Source organism: Pseudophryne corroboree, chromosome 1 (genome assembly GCF_028390025.1).
Source record: "Pseudophryne corroboree isolate aPseCor3 chromosome 1, aPseCor3.hap2, whole genome shotgun sequence".
In the NCBI taxonomy this organism is placed as follows: Eukaryota; Metazoa; Chordata; class Amphibia; order Anura; family Myobatrachidae; genus Pseudophryne; species Pseudophryne corroboree.
In genome coordinates this window covers 148,987,107-149,003,311 of record NC_086444.1, presented here as the reverse complement: position 1 = coordinate 149,003,311, position 16,205 = coordinate 148,987,107, and the positions used below count along the sequence as shown (strand labels likewise).

General features: G+C 45.7%; 1 protein-coding gene across 2 annotated transcripts in view; it reads left to right on the top strand.

Moving 5' to 3' along the window:
• JMY (junction mediating and regulatory protein, p53 cofactor) overlaps positions 1–16,205 on the top strand; it is a 226,334-nt gene that overhangs the window by 161,763 nt on the left and 48,366 nt on the right. For both annotated transcript variants that reach the window (XM_063963535.1, XM_063963532.1), the window contains exons 6-9: positions 3,171–3,358; positions 4,652–4,738; positions 7,772–7,864; positions 9,464–10,019. In XM_063963535.1, the coding sequence (XP_063819605.1) occupies positions 3,171–3,358; positions 4,652–4,738; positions 7,772–7,864; positions 9,464–10,019 (924 nt within the window). The remainder of the gene's footprint in view (positions 1–3,170; positions 3,359–4,651; positions 4,739–7,771; positions 7,865–9,463; positions 10,020–16,205) is intronic.

Below are 16,205 nucleotides of genomic sequence, written 5' to 3'. Positions count from 1 at the left end.
GTGGCACAAGAAGCAGGAGGGCAATGGCAGAAGCTGCAAGGATTCTTCGCTGGGCGGAAAATCATGTGATAGCACTGTCAGCAGTATTCATTCCGGGAGTGGACAACTGGGAAGCAGACTTCCTCAGCACGACCTCCACCCGGGAGAGTGGGGACTTCACCCAGAAGTCTTCCACATGATTATAAACCGTTGGGAAAAACTCGACAGGTATTGCGCCAGGTCAAGGGACCCTCAGGCAATAGCTGTAGACGCTCTGGTAACACCGTGGGTGTACCAGTCAGTGTATGTGTTCCCTCCTCTGCCTCTCATACCCAAGGTACTGAGATTGATAAGATGGAGAGGAGTAAGCACTATATTCGTGGCTCCGGATTGGCCAAGAAGGACTTGGTAACCGGAACTTCAAGAGATGCTCACGGAGGATCCGTGGCCTCTACCTCTAAGAAGGGACCTGCTCCAACAAGGACCCTGTCTGTTCCAAGACTTACCGCGGCTGCGTTTGACGGCATGGCGGTTGAACGCCGGATCCTGAAGGAAAAAAAGGCATTCCGGATGAAGTCATCCCTATCCTGATCAAAGCCAGGAAGGATGTAACCGCAAAACATTATCACCGCATTTGGCGAAAATATGTTGCGTGGTGCGAGGCCAGTAAGGCCCGACGGAGGAAATTCAACTGGGTCGATTCCTACATTTCCTGCAAACAGGAGTGTCTATGGGCCTGAAATTGGGGTCCATTAAGGTTCAAATTTCGGCCCTGTCAATTTTCTTCCAAAAAGAACTAGCTTCAGTCCCTGAAGTTCAGACGTTTGTAAAAGGGGTACTGCATATACAGCCTCCTTTTGTGCCTCCAGTGGCACTTTTGGATCTCAATGTAGTTTTTTGGGTTCCAAAAGTCACATTGGTTTGAACCACTTAAATCTGTGGAGTTAAAATATCTCACATGGAAAGTGGTCATGCTGTTGGCCCTGGCCTGGGCCAGGCGCGTGTCAGAATTGGCGGCTTTATCCTGTAAAAGCCCTTATCTGATTTTCCATTCGGACAGGGCGGAATTGAGGACTCGTCCTCAGTTTCTCCCTAAGGTGGTTTCAGCGTTTCACCTGAACCAACCTATTGTGGTGCCTACGGCTACTAGGGACTTGGAGGACTCCAAGTTGCTAGACGTTGTCAGGGCCCTGAAAATATATGTTTCCAGGACGGCTGGAGTCAGAAAATCTGACTCGCTGTTTATCCTGTATGCACCCAACAAGCTGGGTGCTCCTGCTTCTAAGCAGACTATTGCTCGTTGGATTTGTAGTACAATTCAGCTTGCACATTCTGTGGCAGGCCTGCCACAGCCAAAAATCTGTAAATGCCCACTCCACAAGGAAGGTGGGCTCATCTTGGGCGGCTGCCCGAGGGGTCTCGGCTTTACAACTTTGCCGAGCAGCTACTTGGTCAGGAGCAAATACGTTTGTAAAATTCTACAAAATTGATACCCTGGCTGAGGAGGACCTGGAGTTCTCTCAATTGGTGCTGCAGAGTCATCCGCACTCTCCCGCCCGTTTGGGAGCTTTGGTATAATCCCCATGGTCCTTACGGAGTCCCCAGCATCCACTTAGGACGTTAGAGAAAATAAGAATTTACTTACCGATAATTCTATTTCTCGTAGTCCGTAGTGGATGCTGGGCGCCCATCCCAAGTGCGGATTGTCTGCAATACTGGTACATAGTTATTGTTACCAAAAAATCGGGTTATTGCTGCAGTGAGCCATCTTTTCTAGAGGCTCCTCTGTTATCATGCTGTTAACTGGGTTCAGATCACAAGTTGTACAGTGTGATTGGTGTGGCTGGTATGAGTCTTACCCGGGATTCAAAATCCTTCCTTATTGTGTACGCTCCTCCGGGCACAGTATCCTAACTGAGGCTTGGAGGAGGGTCATAGGGGGAGGAGCCAGTGCACACCAGATAGTCCTAAAGCTTTCTTTAGATGTGCCCAGTCTCCTGCGGAGCCGCTATTCCCCATGGTCCTTACGGAGTCCCCAGCATCCACTACGGACTACGAGAAATAGAATTATCGGTAAGTAAATTCTTATTTTTGCAACCATCTTGTTCATAAAATTCCAACATAACAATGTGTACTTATTATACCACATAGGCTATTTTCCAGAGCTGTTAGGCATTCATACATAATGTCTCTCATCTTGTTTGTAAGTACATTTCATGACTGCTGAAACAGAGCTTCACACCAGGGGGGATATTACATGTTTTGTTGATCAAAGACGTTCCAAATACACTGGAAACAAAAGCAGTGTCTGCAAAATGGCAGTTGTGTGAATTCACCGTATTTAGGTCAGTCCCATAGGCGACAGAGAAAAAGCAATATACGGGAAATATTGTAATTCAAGGACTGATGCTGTCACTTTTCCAAGGTTGATTTTGCATAAGTGCTTTCAATATATTTATATGGCTCTGCTTAAGAAATGTATAGAATAAAAGGTAGCATTGTAATTTTATAGGGAGAACTTAACATTTTGAGACACCAGAACTTTGGTGATGACAGAGGGACTGTAATGTTTGATCTCTTATCTGAAAGACTCCTACAGGTACTGGATGTGCTGGAACTTGTTGTTTCACAACTGCTGAAAACTGCAGATTGCGAAGGTCTCACTTAGATGTTACTAGTGTGAAGAGGACAATTGCGCTAAATAATTGATCAGAATAGGGATCTGTTGCTTAACAGCTAAAAGGTCCTACTATTGGCGTTTCTATAATGGGTGCAATATGTGCGGTGCGCGGGGCCCTGGGTCAAGGAGGGGCCCACACCGCACACATTGCACCCATGTTTTTATTACTTACCCTTCCGGAGTCCCGTGTCAGAGCTGCAGCACAAAATCGCCACGAAAATGGCCGTCGCGTTTGTGCAGTAGAGACTTAGACTCTGGAACATCGCAGGCGCCATGTTTCCAGAGTCTGTGCATGCGCAGTAGACTGGCATAATGACAGCATCTACTGCGCCGCGAAGAGGAGGGGGCTTACCCGGAGCCTGCACACGCCCTTGGGTCCCACCATTTGGAGGTTTATAGAAAATGCAGAAATACATACATCCTATTGTTAGTAAGGGCAGTATTGGTTCTAGGAATGTGGAAGGCTCTGAGTTAGTGTCTCACTTGTTTCTCATTTTTGTTTCCCTCCTAGAGAAAAGAGATGAAGTGGTTTACTATGATACATATGAAAGTATGGAGGCCATGCTTGCAACTGAAAACATGGCAGCCTCTATCCATTTACAGAGGGAAGAGTTGCATAAACTTCAGCTAAAAGTTCGACAACTTGAAGCAAAACGTGGCCGAATCTCAGCCAAGAAAGCCTACCTCAGAAACAAAAAGGTACGGCTCTTACTGCATGGGCGAGCTAACATGAGCCTGCTCTCTGCTCTGACGTGTCCAGGGCTCTGCTTACACTCCTTGTTGTGTTACGTTATATTAAAGTGGGTATGGGTCATTAGGTCGACCACAGTTAGGTTGACAGTCATTAGGTCGACCACTATTGGTCGACATGGTCACTAGGTCGACATGAGGGGGGGTTTACATTTTTTGTAAAGTGACTGGGAACCCCAATTAGTGCACCGTGTCCCCTTGCATGGCGAGCGAACTTCGGGCAAGGTGCCTCGCTCCGCTATCGCTGTTCTCGGCACAGGTTACTATTGCCAATCGTAGTCCACGTTAATTGTAAAGTATGAAAAAGTTAAAAAAATTTAGAAAAACGCATGTTGACCTTTTTCCATGTCAACCTAATGCATGTCGACCAATAGTGGTCGCGCTAATGACTGTCAACCTAATGACCGTATCCCATTAAAGTGACATTGGCTGGTATGATTTGAACAATGGGGTCCTGGTGCTTTTATACTATGGTGGCACAGGTTGGTATGTGGTTGGAGGGTTGGTATATGGGATGTTCTAGTGATTTTATACTGGATAAACTTGGGAGGATACATAATTATTATTACTATATTTAGGTCCTTAAATGTGTTCCCTATATCACAAGATTTTTTTTGATACCTGATACTGTATGTGTAATTGTCTCTAGTTTAGGGAAACAGGATGCATGGATTTAAACCAGGGGTGGGGAACCTTTGGCCCTCCAGCTGTTGTTAAACTACAGATACTAGCATGGCCTGCTACAGTTTTGCTATCTGGCCATGCTGAAACTGTTGCAAGGCATGCTGGGATGTGTAGTTCAACAACAGCTGGAGGGCCGCAGGTTCCTCACCCCTGATTTAAACTGATGCTGCTGGACGTAAAATATTGTGAACAGTAGTTAAACCTTTGTTTAACCACTTGTCTTCGTGTTCAATTGTGTGTGTGTGCGTGCGTGCGCACGCGCGGAATTCAGAGGGGGGTATTCAATTGTGGGAGTCTGTTTTTTTCTTATCTAATAAACAGGAAAAAAGACACCCAACCAACTTTTCAAACAGTTGAATTCCACCCAGAGAGTGAAACAAATATACAAGAGGCTTTTCAGCTTAGCAGTGAGAGACGGAAATAAATTCTATTCAAATGCACAACTTGATGTATCTTGTCACTAATCGGATATGTCAGTCACTGTCCCCATCACTTTCTTTACTTGTTGGTGAAAAACACAACTAGATTTTTACATAAGTTTTTTTTCTATCTTTTAAGGAAATCTGTATTGCTAAGCACAGGGAAAAGATACAGCCACGTCTCCATGGTGATGAGGAATATAGCGTACAGCACGCTGCACAAGTGGTGAGTTTTATTGCTAAATGTTTACACAGTTCATCTTATTATATAATGGGGACAGGGATCAGTGCGTTGTGGTTCACCAAGAAGTGTGTGTGTGTGTGTGTGTGTGTGTGTGTGTGTGTGTGTGTGTGTGTGTATACACACACACCGGTAATAGAGCATTGTGTAGTAGTGTGGGTGTTCAATCACTAAGACTAACAAATGAAGCTGGTTCCATACGGTGCCTTGATTGACACACAGTTAATCAAGATACACAGCATGACCCCTTAACTGACACACATAATGGAACAACCCAGACATTAGAACTTTTTGTCTCGTGTCTATAATGCAGAAAACCTGCTAACAAACTAGTGACACCTGCTTTATTTAAACAAGCAGTTCCTTACTAAATCTTTATACCAGGGTTTCCCAAGCTCTGTCCTCTAGGCACCCTAACAGTCCAGGTTTTAATACTATAAATGCTTGTGCACAGATAGTATAATCAAACTGAATGAGTTTCTGATTAAGTCACCTGTGCTTAAGCATGGATAGCTTTAAAACGGGAACTGTTAGGGTGCCTTGAGGACCGAGTTTGGATACCACTGTTACTAATGTTAATCTTTTGTTCTAAATAACTAACTACAGCAGACAGAGGGGGAGGTGAGGTTTTTTTTTTCCCACCCTGGTATTCCCCCAGCACACTAAAAATTACCTGTAACCATACCTGAACCTATCTGGTAATAGAAATTCAGAGAATTGGTCACACGTGTGCAAACGCATGTTTAGCTGCTGAGTCACTTCACGGCTTCTCTGATATCAGGGCCATGTGATTTGTCTACAGTAGGGCCTCATGATAAAGGCTATTACTAAAACACATCCAGACAGAGAGCTAACTTACCCGGGAGCCACTACAAGGAACAGCATGCCTTCCAAATACTGCTCCCATTCAATGCCTTTCTCACACAAGCAGACAAACAATGGCAGTTGGTCGATCATTCCTGGAGATAATTCTATCAGGTGCTAGAAAGGGGGAGGGGTCACTGACAAACAGCAGACTAACTAACTATACAGCATATCTCCTTTACAAGTGTATATCCTTCCTAGATTAAACCCTATTAGTAAGGACTGAGTAGTGTCTAGTGGAATGTTGGACCACTATTCAGGAATAACAACTTGCTTCAAAGATGATGGAGGAAGGAATCCATTGCTCATTTTGGGGCAGAAGTGGAAGGTGATAACGCACAAGCCAATCATTATGGGCTTGAAAAATGACAGTTAGGAGCTGATTAGCTAGTGCGTTATCACATTCCACTTATCACTGCTTTATCACTTCTCCAGGCTTAATACATCTGTCTCTTTGCTCGCTAAAGCTGACCATAGTGATTACATCAGAGGTTCCCAAACTCCGCCATTACAGTCCAGGGGGCTTATGTAATAGCCTGCGAGCTGCAGGTTGTGCAGGAATTCCTCGGAGTCTGCCACAATTTTTAAGTTTGGGTAACTGCTGTCGAATTCTGGTGATTGTGTTGGCCAGAGATAATGCCGACGTTCACCCTCATACTCCACAAACCAAGTACTTCCATCTATGTGTCAGCAGTTATTGCAATCTTGACAAATAACATCATTGTTGTCAACGTCTGGTCTGAATCATGGGATGTACCTAGTTGCCAAAAAATGCCAAAACCCCCCCAGAGATTACTGGCAGTAAGTTGGCCCTTCAATGTTATTAATGTACCAGCAGAATACCAAGGTATTGTGCCTCAGCCATCACAGGTCCACTTCCGTGTTTCACTGTAGAAACCAGGCATTCAGGATTATTGATGTAGTGCACCATGTGCAGTAAGTTTACAGGCATCAGACATCCAGGGTTTTTTCTATGTTGACACCATTTTTTTGTTTTAATTAAAGGATTTCCAGTTGTATTTGTACTGGGGATGTTACACTTTGGAGCTCTTGGTGAACAGTATTGTGGAGAAAGGGTCTTAAAGGGTCGTTAAATCCAGCAGTAAAAATGTATGAAAATCTATGATTTTGGCAAATCACACTTTATTAAATAAAGCTGATTTGCACCCTATGACATGGTGCATTGATGGCTATACAGTGACCATGAACACATGGGGTGGTAACCAAATAGTCATGATAATGACATGCCCCCAAAAACCTTTTTTTTTTTTTTTTTGCGTTTGTTTATTTTTAATTGTATCACCAATTATTTTTCACCGGTATCCAATAGGGTAGTCCCCGGTAAACCAATTAGCCACAGCAAATTACCACGGCTACTTGGTTGTAAAAACCCCCCTTCCCTCTAGATTAGCAACTGCCTTGTTGGTTGTGACGTTTAAGATATGTTCAGTTGGTTTTTAGTGACTCAGTGGGCGGTATTCAAATGATATATCACGCCCAGTCTCCTTTTTAAATTGATCCCTGTTATCACACACATTGTGCCCATAGTAATCAGGTTTAGCTGCATAAAGGGATAGGCATCTCGCTACCTCAGGGGTAGTGAGCTGAAATGATGATACACGCCTGTCAGCAGAAACAGAACGGTAGTGGAGGGGGGTGAAAAGAATTGAATACAGCCTGCAGTGTTCCATAGAAAGATTTCTGATCTGTTACACCACCACCAGTCTGACACCGTTCAAAATGGATCCATGTTGTTTAGGCAAAATTCTAAATCGCAGAAATCTAGATTAACCAGGCCTGGCAATGTTTTTCTTATCTTCAACTGTCCAGTTTGGTGAGACTGTACTCAAAAACTCAGTGATGTGCTTCTGTTTGCTGTAGCCCATCCACGTCAACATGCTACGCACTCACGGTTATCCTCCTGCAGACCACCACCATTTATGACCTCTCACGTCCAAGACTTTTTTTGTTGTTGTTTTTTTTGTAAGCATTCCTATTCATTGTAGCTTGAAATATATAGTTCTTTAAACTGGTCAGCCAAAGGTGTTGGGGTAACGTGTTTTTATATTTTTTTATTTTTTTTATTTGGGGGTTGTAAGGAGGAGGGTATGTGATTTTAAACTTTTACCTATTTTTTTTTTTTTACCTACGAAGCAAGAGAAGCTACAGGATGAAGAAGAGCGAAAAAGCACTTGGTTTAGTCAGGAGCGACAGAAAACCTTGGATAGACTGCGCACGTTCAAGCAGGTTTGTCTAATTGCATGCTGGTAGTTGTAGTTCAGCTACATTTGGCGAGCAATATGTTGCACAAACCTGGTCTAGTAGACTGTGACTTTTACTACTACTTGTTAACATGCTGCAGTTTAATTATAGAAAAAGCTAATAATTTCATTATGTAGATACAAGTAATGGGCCACACCCCTTTTTGTCAGTTGCCAAAGACTTGCAGCAGTCCACAGAAGCAGCAATGTGGTTTTGGTTGGATTACACCAGTGGACCTCAAACTCAGTCTTCAGGACCCCACACAGTTCACCTTTTCCGTGCCACCCGGCAGGTGCCCTGTGTATCACCAACTGTCATATTTTAAAAATCCCCTGGTGACCTGGAAAACATGAACTGTGTGGGGTCCTGAGGACTGAGTTTGAGAACCTGTGGATTACATTATAAAACTAAATGTGTTCTGTAATACGAAATGTTATTTCTTCTGTAAAATAGAATATAAAACATAAAAACATCCAGCATAACTCAACAAATGTTATGTTTGTTTTGAAACTATGGCCCAGATTTATCAAGCCTTGGAGAGTGATACATTGCACGGTGATAATGTACCAACCAACCAGCCCCTAACTGCCATGTTACAGGCTGTGTTTAAAAAAATGACAGGAGCTAATTGGTTGGTACTGTATCACTGCAATATATCACTCGCCAAGACTTTATAAATCTGTGCATAAGGGGCAGATGTATTAAGCCTGGAGAAGTGATAAAGTGGAAGGTGATACCGCACCAGCCAGTCAGATCCTGTCATTTTTCATACCCGAGGTAGATTTATTTTTATTCTTTATGGGGTAATGCGCTATCTGCACACGTTATGTGCCGCAGATGGCGCTTCCCCTGATGTATGATGCTGTCGAAGTGCTATATTGTTAGCAGGGGCGGTATGTGCAGCTGCCTTATCGGCGCCTCTATCTATTAGATAGAGTACCGATGAGCTACCTTACTTATGAACGTTCGGTGCGCCCGAACGATTGTCACTTCTATCTTCACTCTCTTCGCCGGCCGGACCCGGCGCTGCGGCTGGCCTAGCAGTTCCTCTTCTTTTTTTTTTGTTTTGTTCCTCAGTTAAAACACTTTATTGTTTGTGTACAGTGGGCTGCGGCACACTGCAAGCTCCGACGTCCACAGAATCCGCGCATGCGCCAGCATAACTCCCAAACTGCACGCTGAGAGTTACTGAATGGCGCAGGTGCGGAAGAAGTCACTGCAGCCGAAGCGGACGCACGTAATGGAAAGACGCCTATCACCAGAAGGGTGTGATAGCGCGCACCCATAATGAACAAGGCAGGGTTAGTAAATTCACGGGAAAAGAGGTCCTGCTTCACCACGATAATGCGGTGAAGCGGGACCATGCTTATAAAGAACCTTATGTGCATTTTAATAAATCTACCCCACATTCTGTAATTTAACAGTTAGGAGCTGACTGGCTGGTGCATTATCACCCTCCACTTTATCACTTCTCCAGGCTTAATAAATCTGCCCCTTAGTTTTTTATAATGCTACAGTGCATTGCATGTTGTGGGGAGGAGTTTACACATGGAATCTTCTAAGCCTAAATTTGTTTATGTTTAGTGCCATCCTGGGCAAGTTATACTAAAATCTACAAGATTGCGTTTGACTGATGGCAGAAGAAAAACCACAGCAAGAATTGCCCCCAGCATTGGTGAACCACAGCCCCTCTCTCTCAACATGCAGACAAAGGGGATACGCAACGTGGACATGCCGGGAAAGTTGCAGACATTAGACGTTCATAAGCTTGAAGGCCTAACACAACTTGAAGATAATTCACTATCCTGTGACGTAGTTACTTCCGAACTTCCGAAAACAAGTTCACTCCCCACTTTCTCTCATGAAAATCTCGAAATTCATGCTGTCCAACCCCATTCACTCCCCATGTCCTCTCCCCCACCTCCTCCACCCCCTCCACCACCACCTCCACCACCTCCAAAAGATGAAGCAGATCTTTTAGAAATCAGAGTTATTCACGTGAAGAAGGAGACAGAGGACACTGCAACCCAGATATCTGGAACTGTCCCTTTGTCACAATTATTTGACAGCAATCAGCTTCTCAGTGCCAGAAACAAGCTGAAGAAGACTGGAGCGCTGGAGGGGATACAGAGGAGAAGAGGTATGGTGCTGCCCACGGTCACAGAGGGCCTTATAAACTGGAGGGTGGCAAAATGTTGTGATTTATTATTTATACAGAGCTAAGATTTGCGGTGCAATCTGTTAGTAGGCCGTGCTTTAGATGGAATATGTACTTATTGCCGGGATCCCCACTGGCGCTATCGTTATTGCCTCCCCTTTAGATTACTGTGTATGTTTCTGTGACAGATCCTACAGTATCTGTTTTTGCTCCATAAATTTGCTTCCATTGATTTTGTCACTTTCCTCTATTAAGCCCATATTTAGATACAGAGGGGATGGACATATATTGAAACCATTTATCAGTTACTGTGTGAAGCTGGGTACACAGTAAATGATGGTGTGTCCCAGCGATTGCCAGGCACAGTGTACATATATTGCATGTACATGTATTGCGCTGCTATACCAACTGCACAATGTAAATTACGTTGGTGCTAAATATTAGTATATTCCACATTTAACTGCATTGCGTGGTCTGCCTATCTGACATACAGAACATCAGATGGCACGACCCCGCGGATGATGGCCATGTTCAATCGTGGGTACACACTAGGGGGTAAATTTACTAAAGCGTCTAAAACAGAATTGGTGGCGATGCCCATATCAACCAATTAGATGCTGTCTATCATTTTCTAAAAGGCAATAGAGAAATGATAGACAGCATCTGATTGGTTGCTATGTGCAACATCCCCACTTCTCTGTTTCAGAAGCTTTAGTAATTTTACTCCTTGGGTCAGTTCAACCCGCAATTAAAACCTGTATTAAAAGACGGCGTTTAAAGTGGTTCAGACATGTCTGCAGAATGGAGCCTAAGAATGCCATAGCAGTGCCTAAATAACACGCGCCTGGATGGATGGAAAATAGCATGTGACGTGTCAAAGTAAACATGGCTAAAGCAGATTGCCCAAGGCCTTCAACCACTGCACTTCCATATTGGTGATGCCAGGCAAGCCGTCCTAAACCGACCCCAGTGGCATGCGATTATTAGAGATTCCCTGCCTTTGGCTGTCACAGCGCCGGCAAGCTTACCCTACTGGCACTAATAACAAGTAAGTCTAAGTCAGATGTGGTTGGATTGTGCACCGCAGCTGCTTAGCAGTGATGCTCATATATGTTAATGCAGCAGGAGGCATCTGATATAAATAGACGCCTCCTGCATGCATGTGTGGTCCAGTTCTGTGTCCTAGAACGCAGCATTGGATCACTTGCTGCAGCATTGGCCGGCTGAGTGAACCCTGAAGGTTGCGCAGACTAGCCGCTGCAACTCAGTCACTAAGGCCAGGGATTTATTAACATCAGTGTGATCAATTTTTGAGGGTTATTTATTTTCAAAATGTTAAAAGCTTGGCTTTTTAGAGAAAATCAAAATTTTGATTTTTATAGTTTTAATTTTTATTGAAATATCCTGCTGTTACAGTATATATCTATCATATGAAAGCCCATAAAAATAGGTTTAACATGAGACCTTGCCCAAATCTCTAACTTTAGGTGTGAGCTGCAAATGCAATTTAAAACAATGTTAATAGCAAATGTTTCATTTTAAAATTGCAGCTTTAAAGGCAAATAACCTCACAACTAGTATACTTATCAGCCTAAGATTTGCAGGTTTTCTTTACACCAGTGGCAGCATTTATTATACCATGTTTCATTACAATCTGAAGTGGTCAGTTTGAAACCCTGTATTTATTTGGTGTGGAGTGACCGTACTGTACCTAGGAGTAACATGACTATGAGGCTACAACTCTGCACTGTGAGTGCGTAGCAGGACTATGTAGAGAGCAGGGGTTGACGGACTTTTGGAGTTGCCAATCTGTTTTGAAAGTTGAAAAGTTTTCATGATTCACTTAGGTGGTACATTAGCATGCACAGCACACACCTCACATCCCTCCTGTGCAGCTTGCCCCAGCCAGAGGATAGAACTTACCTGACTTAAAAGTTTTTCCACTGGGCAAGCTGCTTCCACGGCTCTCGCTGGCTGCTTCTCGCTGGGCAGGCTGCATATAATGGCTTTCACTGGCTGCACGCCACTGCTGACTGGATCCAACTAGCTCCTCACATCAGCGTTCCTAGTAGTGCAGCTCGGGGGATGTAATGAAGCCACCTGTGCTGCACTACTGTGAACACCGAGGCCTCTGAAGCCATCAGAGGCTTATTATAAGGGCACAAACGATCTATCTAGGGATTTCCGCAAGCTACCAGTAGATCGCAATCAACATTTTGGCCAGGTCTGATGTAGATTCATTGTAGTCAATTCAATTACATGCAAAGGGGACGAGATGCTGTTGCTTCCCTTATGGGGCTGTGAGCAAATATCATTATATTTTTAGATTTATTTCTCTGACGTCCTAGTGGATGCTGGGTACTCCGTAAGGACCATGGGGAATAGACGGGCTCCGCAGGAGACTGGGCACTTTTTAAAAAAAGATTAGGTACTACATCTGGTGTGCACTGGCTCCTCCCTCTATGCCCCTCCTCCAGACCTCAGTTAGAATCTGTGCCCGGCCAGAGCTGGATGCACTTAGTGGGCTCTCCTGAGTTCACTAAAAAGAAAGTATTTGTTAGGTTTTTTATTTTCAGTGAGATCTGCTGGCAACAGACTCACTGCTACGTGGGACTTAGGGGAGAGAAGCAAACCTACCTGCTTGCAGCTAGCTTGTGCTTCTAAGGCTACTGGACACCATTAGCTCCAGAGGGATCGAACACAGGGCCCGACCTCGATCGTCCGTTCCCGGAGCCGCGCCGCCGTCCCCCTTGCAGAGCCAGAAGACGGAAGATCCAGAGAAAATCGGCAACTGAAGACTCCGGTCTTCAATAAGGTAGCGCACAGCACTGCAGCTGTGCGCCATTGCTCCCGTAGCACACCACACGATCCGGTCACTGGTGGGTGCAGGGCGCTGGGGGGGGGGGGGCGCCCTGGGCTGCAATTAGTATACCTTACTTGGCAAAATGCACATAATACAGTTCTAAACTGTATATGTGCCTAATCCCCCGCCATATATATTATTAAAAAAGCGGAAGAAGCCCGTCGCTGAAGGGGCGGGGCTATCTTCCTCAGCACAGCCAGCGCCATTTTCTCTTCACAGCTTCGCTGGAAGGACGCTCCCCAGGCTTTCCCCTGCAGTATACACTACGGAAAGGGTAAAAAGAGAGGGGGGGCACATAAATTTAGGCGCAAATTGTGATAATAAGCAGCTATTGGGGGAAAATTCACTTTGTAATAGTGTAAATCCCTCTGTTATATAGCGCTCTGGTGTGTGCTGGCATACTCTCTCTCTGTCTCCCCAAAGGACTTTGTGGGGTCCTGTCCTCAGTCAGAGCATTCCCTGTGTGTGTGTGCGGTGTGTCGGTACGGCTGTGTCGACATGTTTGATGAGGACGCTTACGTGGAGGCGGAGCAGGAGCCGATAAGTGTGATGTCGCCCCCTGCGGGGCCGACACCAGAGTGGATGGATATGTGGAAGGTATTAACCGACAGTGTCAACTCCTTGCATAAAAGGTTCGATGACGTAACAGCTTTGGGACAGCCGGCATCTCGGCCCGCGCCTGCCCAAGCGTCTCAGAGGCCATCAGGGGCTCAAAAACGCCCGCTACCTCAGATGGCAGACACAGATGTCGACACGGAGTCTGACTCCAGTGTCGACGAGGATGAGACAAATGTACAATACACAAGGGCCATCCGATGCATGATTACGGCAATGAAAAATGTGTTGTACATTTCTGACATTAACCCGGTTACCACAAAAAAGGGTATTATGTTTGAAGAGAAAAAGCAGCCAGTGACTTTTCCCCCATCTGATGAGTTAAATGAATTGTGTGAAGAGGCGTGGTGTTCTCCAGATAAGAAACTAGTAATTTCTAAGCGGTTACTAATGGCGTACTCTTTCCCGCCAACGGATAGGTTACGCTGGGAGACATCCCCTAGGGTGGACAAGGCGCTCACACGCTTATCAAAAAAGGTGGCACTGCCGTCTCAGGATACAGCCGCCTTAAAGGAGCCTGCAGATAGAAAGCAGGAGGCTATCCTGAAGACTGTGTATACACACTCAGGTACTATACTGCGACCTGCTATTGCTTCAGCATGGATGTGTAGTGCTGCAGCAGCATGGTCTGATTCCCTGTCAGATAACATTGATTCCCTTGACAGGGATACTATTTTGCTAACCATAGAGCATATTAAAGACGTAGTCTTATATATGAGGGATGCACAGAGGGACATTTGCCGGCTGGCATCTAGAATTAATGCAATGTCCATTTCTGCCAGGAGAGTATTATGGACTCGGCAGTGGACAGGTGATGCTGATTCTAAAAGGCACATGGAAGTTTTGCCTTATAAGGGTGAGGAATTGTTTGGGGACGGTCTCTCGGACCTCGTGTCCACAGCAACAGCTGGGAAGTCGACCTTTTTACCTCAGGTCCCCTCACAGCCTAAGAAAGCACCGTATTATCACGCACAGTCCTTTCGGCCCCAGAAAGGCAAGCGGGTCAGAGGCGCGTCCTTTCTGCCCAGAGGCAGGGGTAGAGGGAAAAAGCTGCACCAGTCAGCCAGTTCCCAGGAACAAAAATCCTCCCCTGCTTCCACTAAGCCCACCGCATGACGCTGGGGCTCCACAGGTGGAGTCAGGTGCGGTGGGGGCCCGTCTCCGGAACTTCAGCGACCAGTGGGTTCGCTCACAGGTGGATCTCTGGGTTCTACAAGTGGTATCTCAGGGATACAAGCTGGAGTTCGAGACGTCTCCCCCTCGCCGTTACCTCAAATCAGCCTTGCCAGCTACTCCCAAGGAAAGGGAGGTAGTACTGGCGGCAATTCACAAGCTGTACCTCCAGCAGGTGATAATCAAAGTTCCCCTCCTTCAACAGGGACGGGGTTACTATTCCACAATGTTTGTGGTACCGAAACCAGACGGTTCGATAAGACCCATTCTAAATTTGAAATCCTTGAACACTTATATAAGGAAGTTCAAGTTCAAAATGGAATCGCTAAGGGCGGTTATTGCAAGCCTGGAAGAGGGGGATGTTATTGTATCACTGGACATCAAGGATGCTTACCTACATGTCCCCATTTACCCACCTCACCAGGAGTAACTCCGATTTGTGGTACAGGACTGCCATTACCAATTCCAGACGTTGCCCTTTGGTCTGTCCACGGCACCGAGGTTATTTACCAAGGTAATGGGCGAAATGATGATACTCCTTCGAAAGAAGGGAGTTATAATTATCCCGTACTTGGACGATCTCCTTATAAAGGCGAGGTCCATGGAGCAGTTGTTGGTCGGAGTAGCACTATCTCAGGAAATGCTACAACAGCACGGCTGGATTCTGAATATCCCAAAGTCGCAGCTGGTTCCTACGACGCGTCTGCTGTTCTTGGGTATGATTCTGGACACAGAACAGAAGAAGGTGTTTCTCCCGGAGGAGAAGGCCAAGGAGTTGTCATCTCTGGTCAGAGACCTCCTGAAACCAAAACAGGTATCGGTGCATCACTGCACGCGAGTCCTGGGAAAGATGGTAGCTTCTTACAAAGCAATTCCCTTCGGCAGGTTCCATGCAAGGATCTTTCAGTGGGATCTGTTAGACAAGTGGTCCGGATCGCATCTTCAGATGCATCGGTTGATCACCCTGTCCCCGAGGGCCAGGGTGTCTCTGCTGTGGTGGCTGCAGAGTGCTCATCTTCTCGAGGGCCGCAGATTCGGCATTCAGGACTGGGTCCTGGTGACCACGGATGCAAGCCTCCGAGGTTGGGGGGCAGTCACTCAGGGAAGAAACTTCCAAGGACAATGGTCGAGTCAGGAGACTTCCCTACACATAAATATTCTGGAACTAAGGGCCATTTACAATGCCCTAAGTCAAGCAAAACCCCTGCTTCAAAACCAGTCGGTGCTGATTCAGTCAGACAACATCACGGCGGTCGCCCATGTAAACAGACAGGGCGGCACAAGAAGCAGGATGGCAATGGCAGAAGCCACAATGATTCTCCGATGGGCGGAGAATCACGTGATAGCACTGTCAGCAGTGTTCATTCCGGGAGTGGACAACTGGGAAGCAGACTTCCTCAGCAGGCACGACCTCCACCCGGGAGAGTGGGGACTTCATCCAGAAGTCTTCCAGCTGCTTGTAAATCGTTGGGAAAGGCCACAGGTGGACATGATGGCGTCCTGCCTCAACAAAAAGC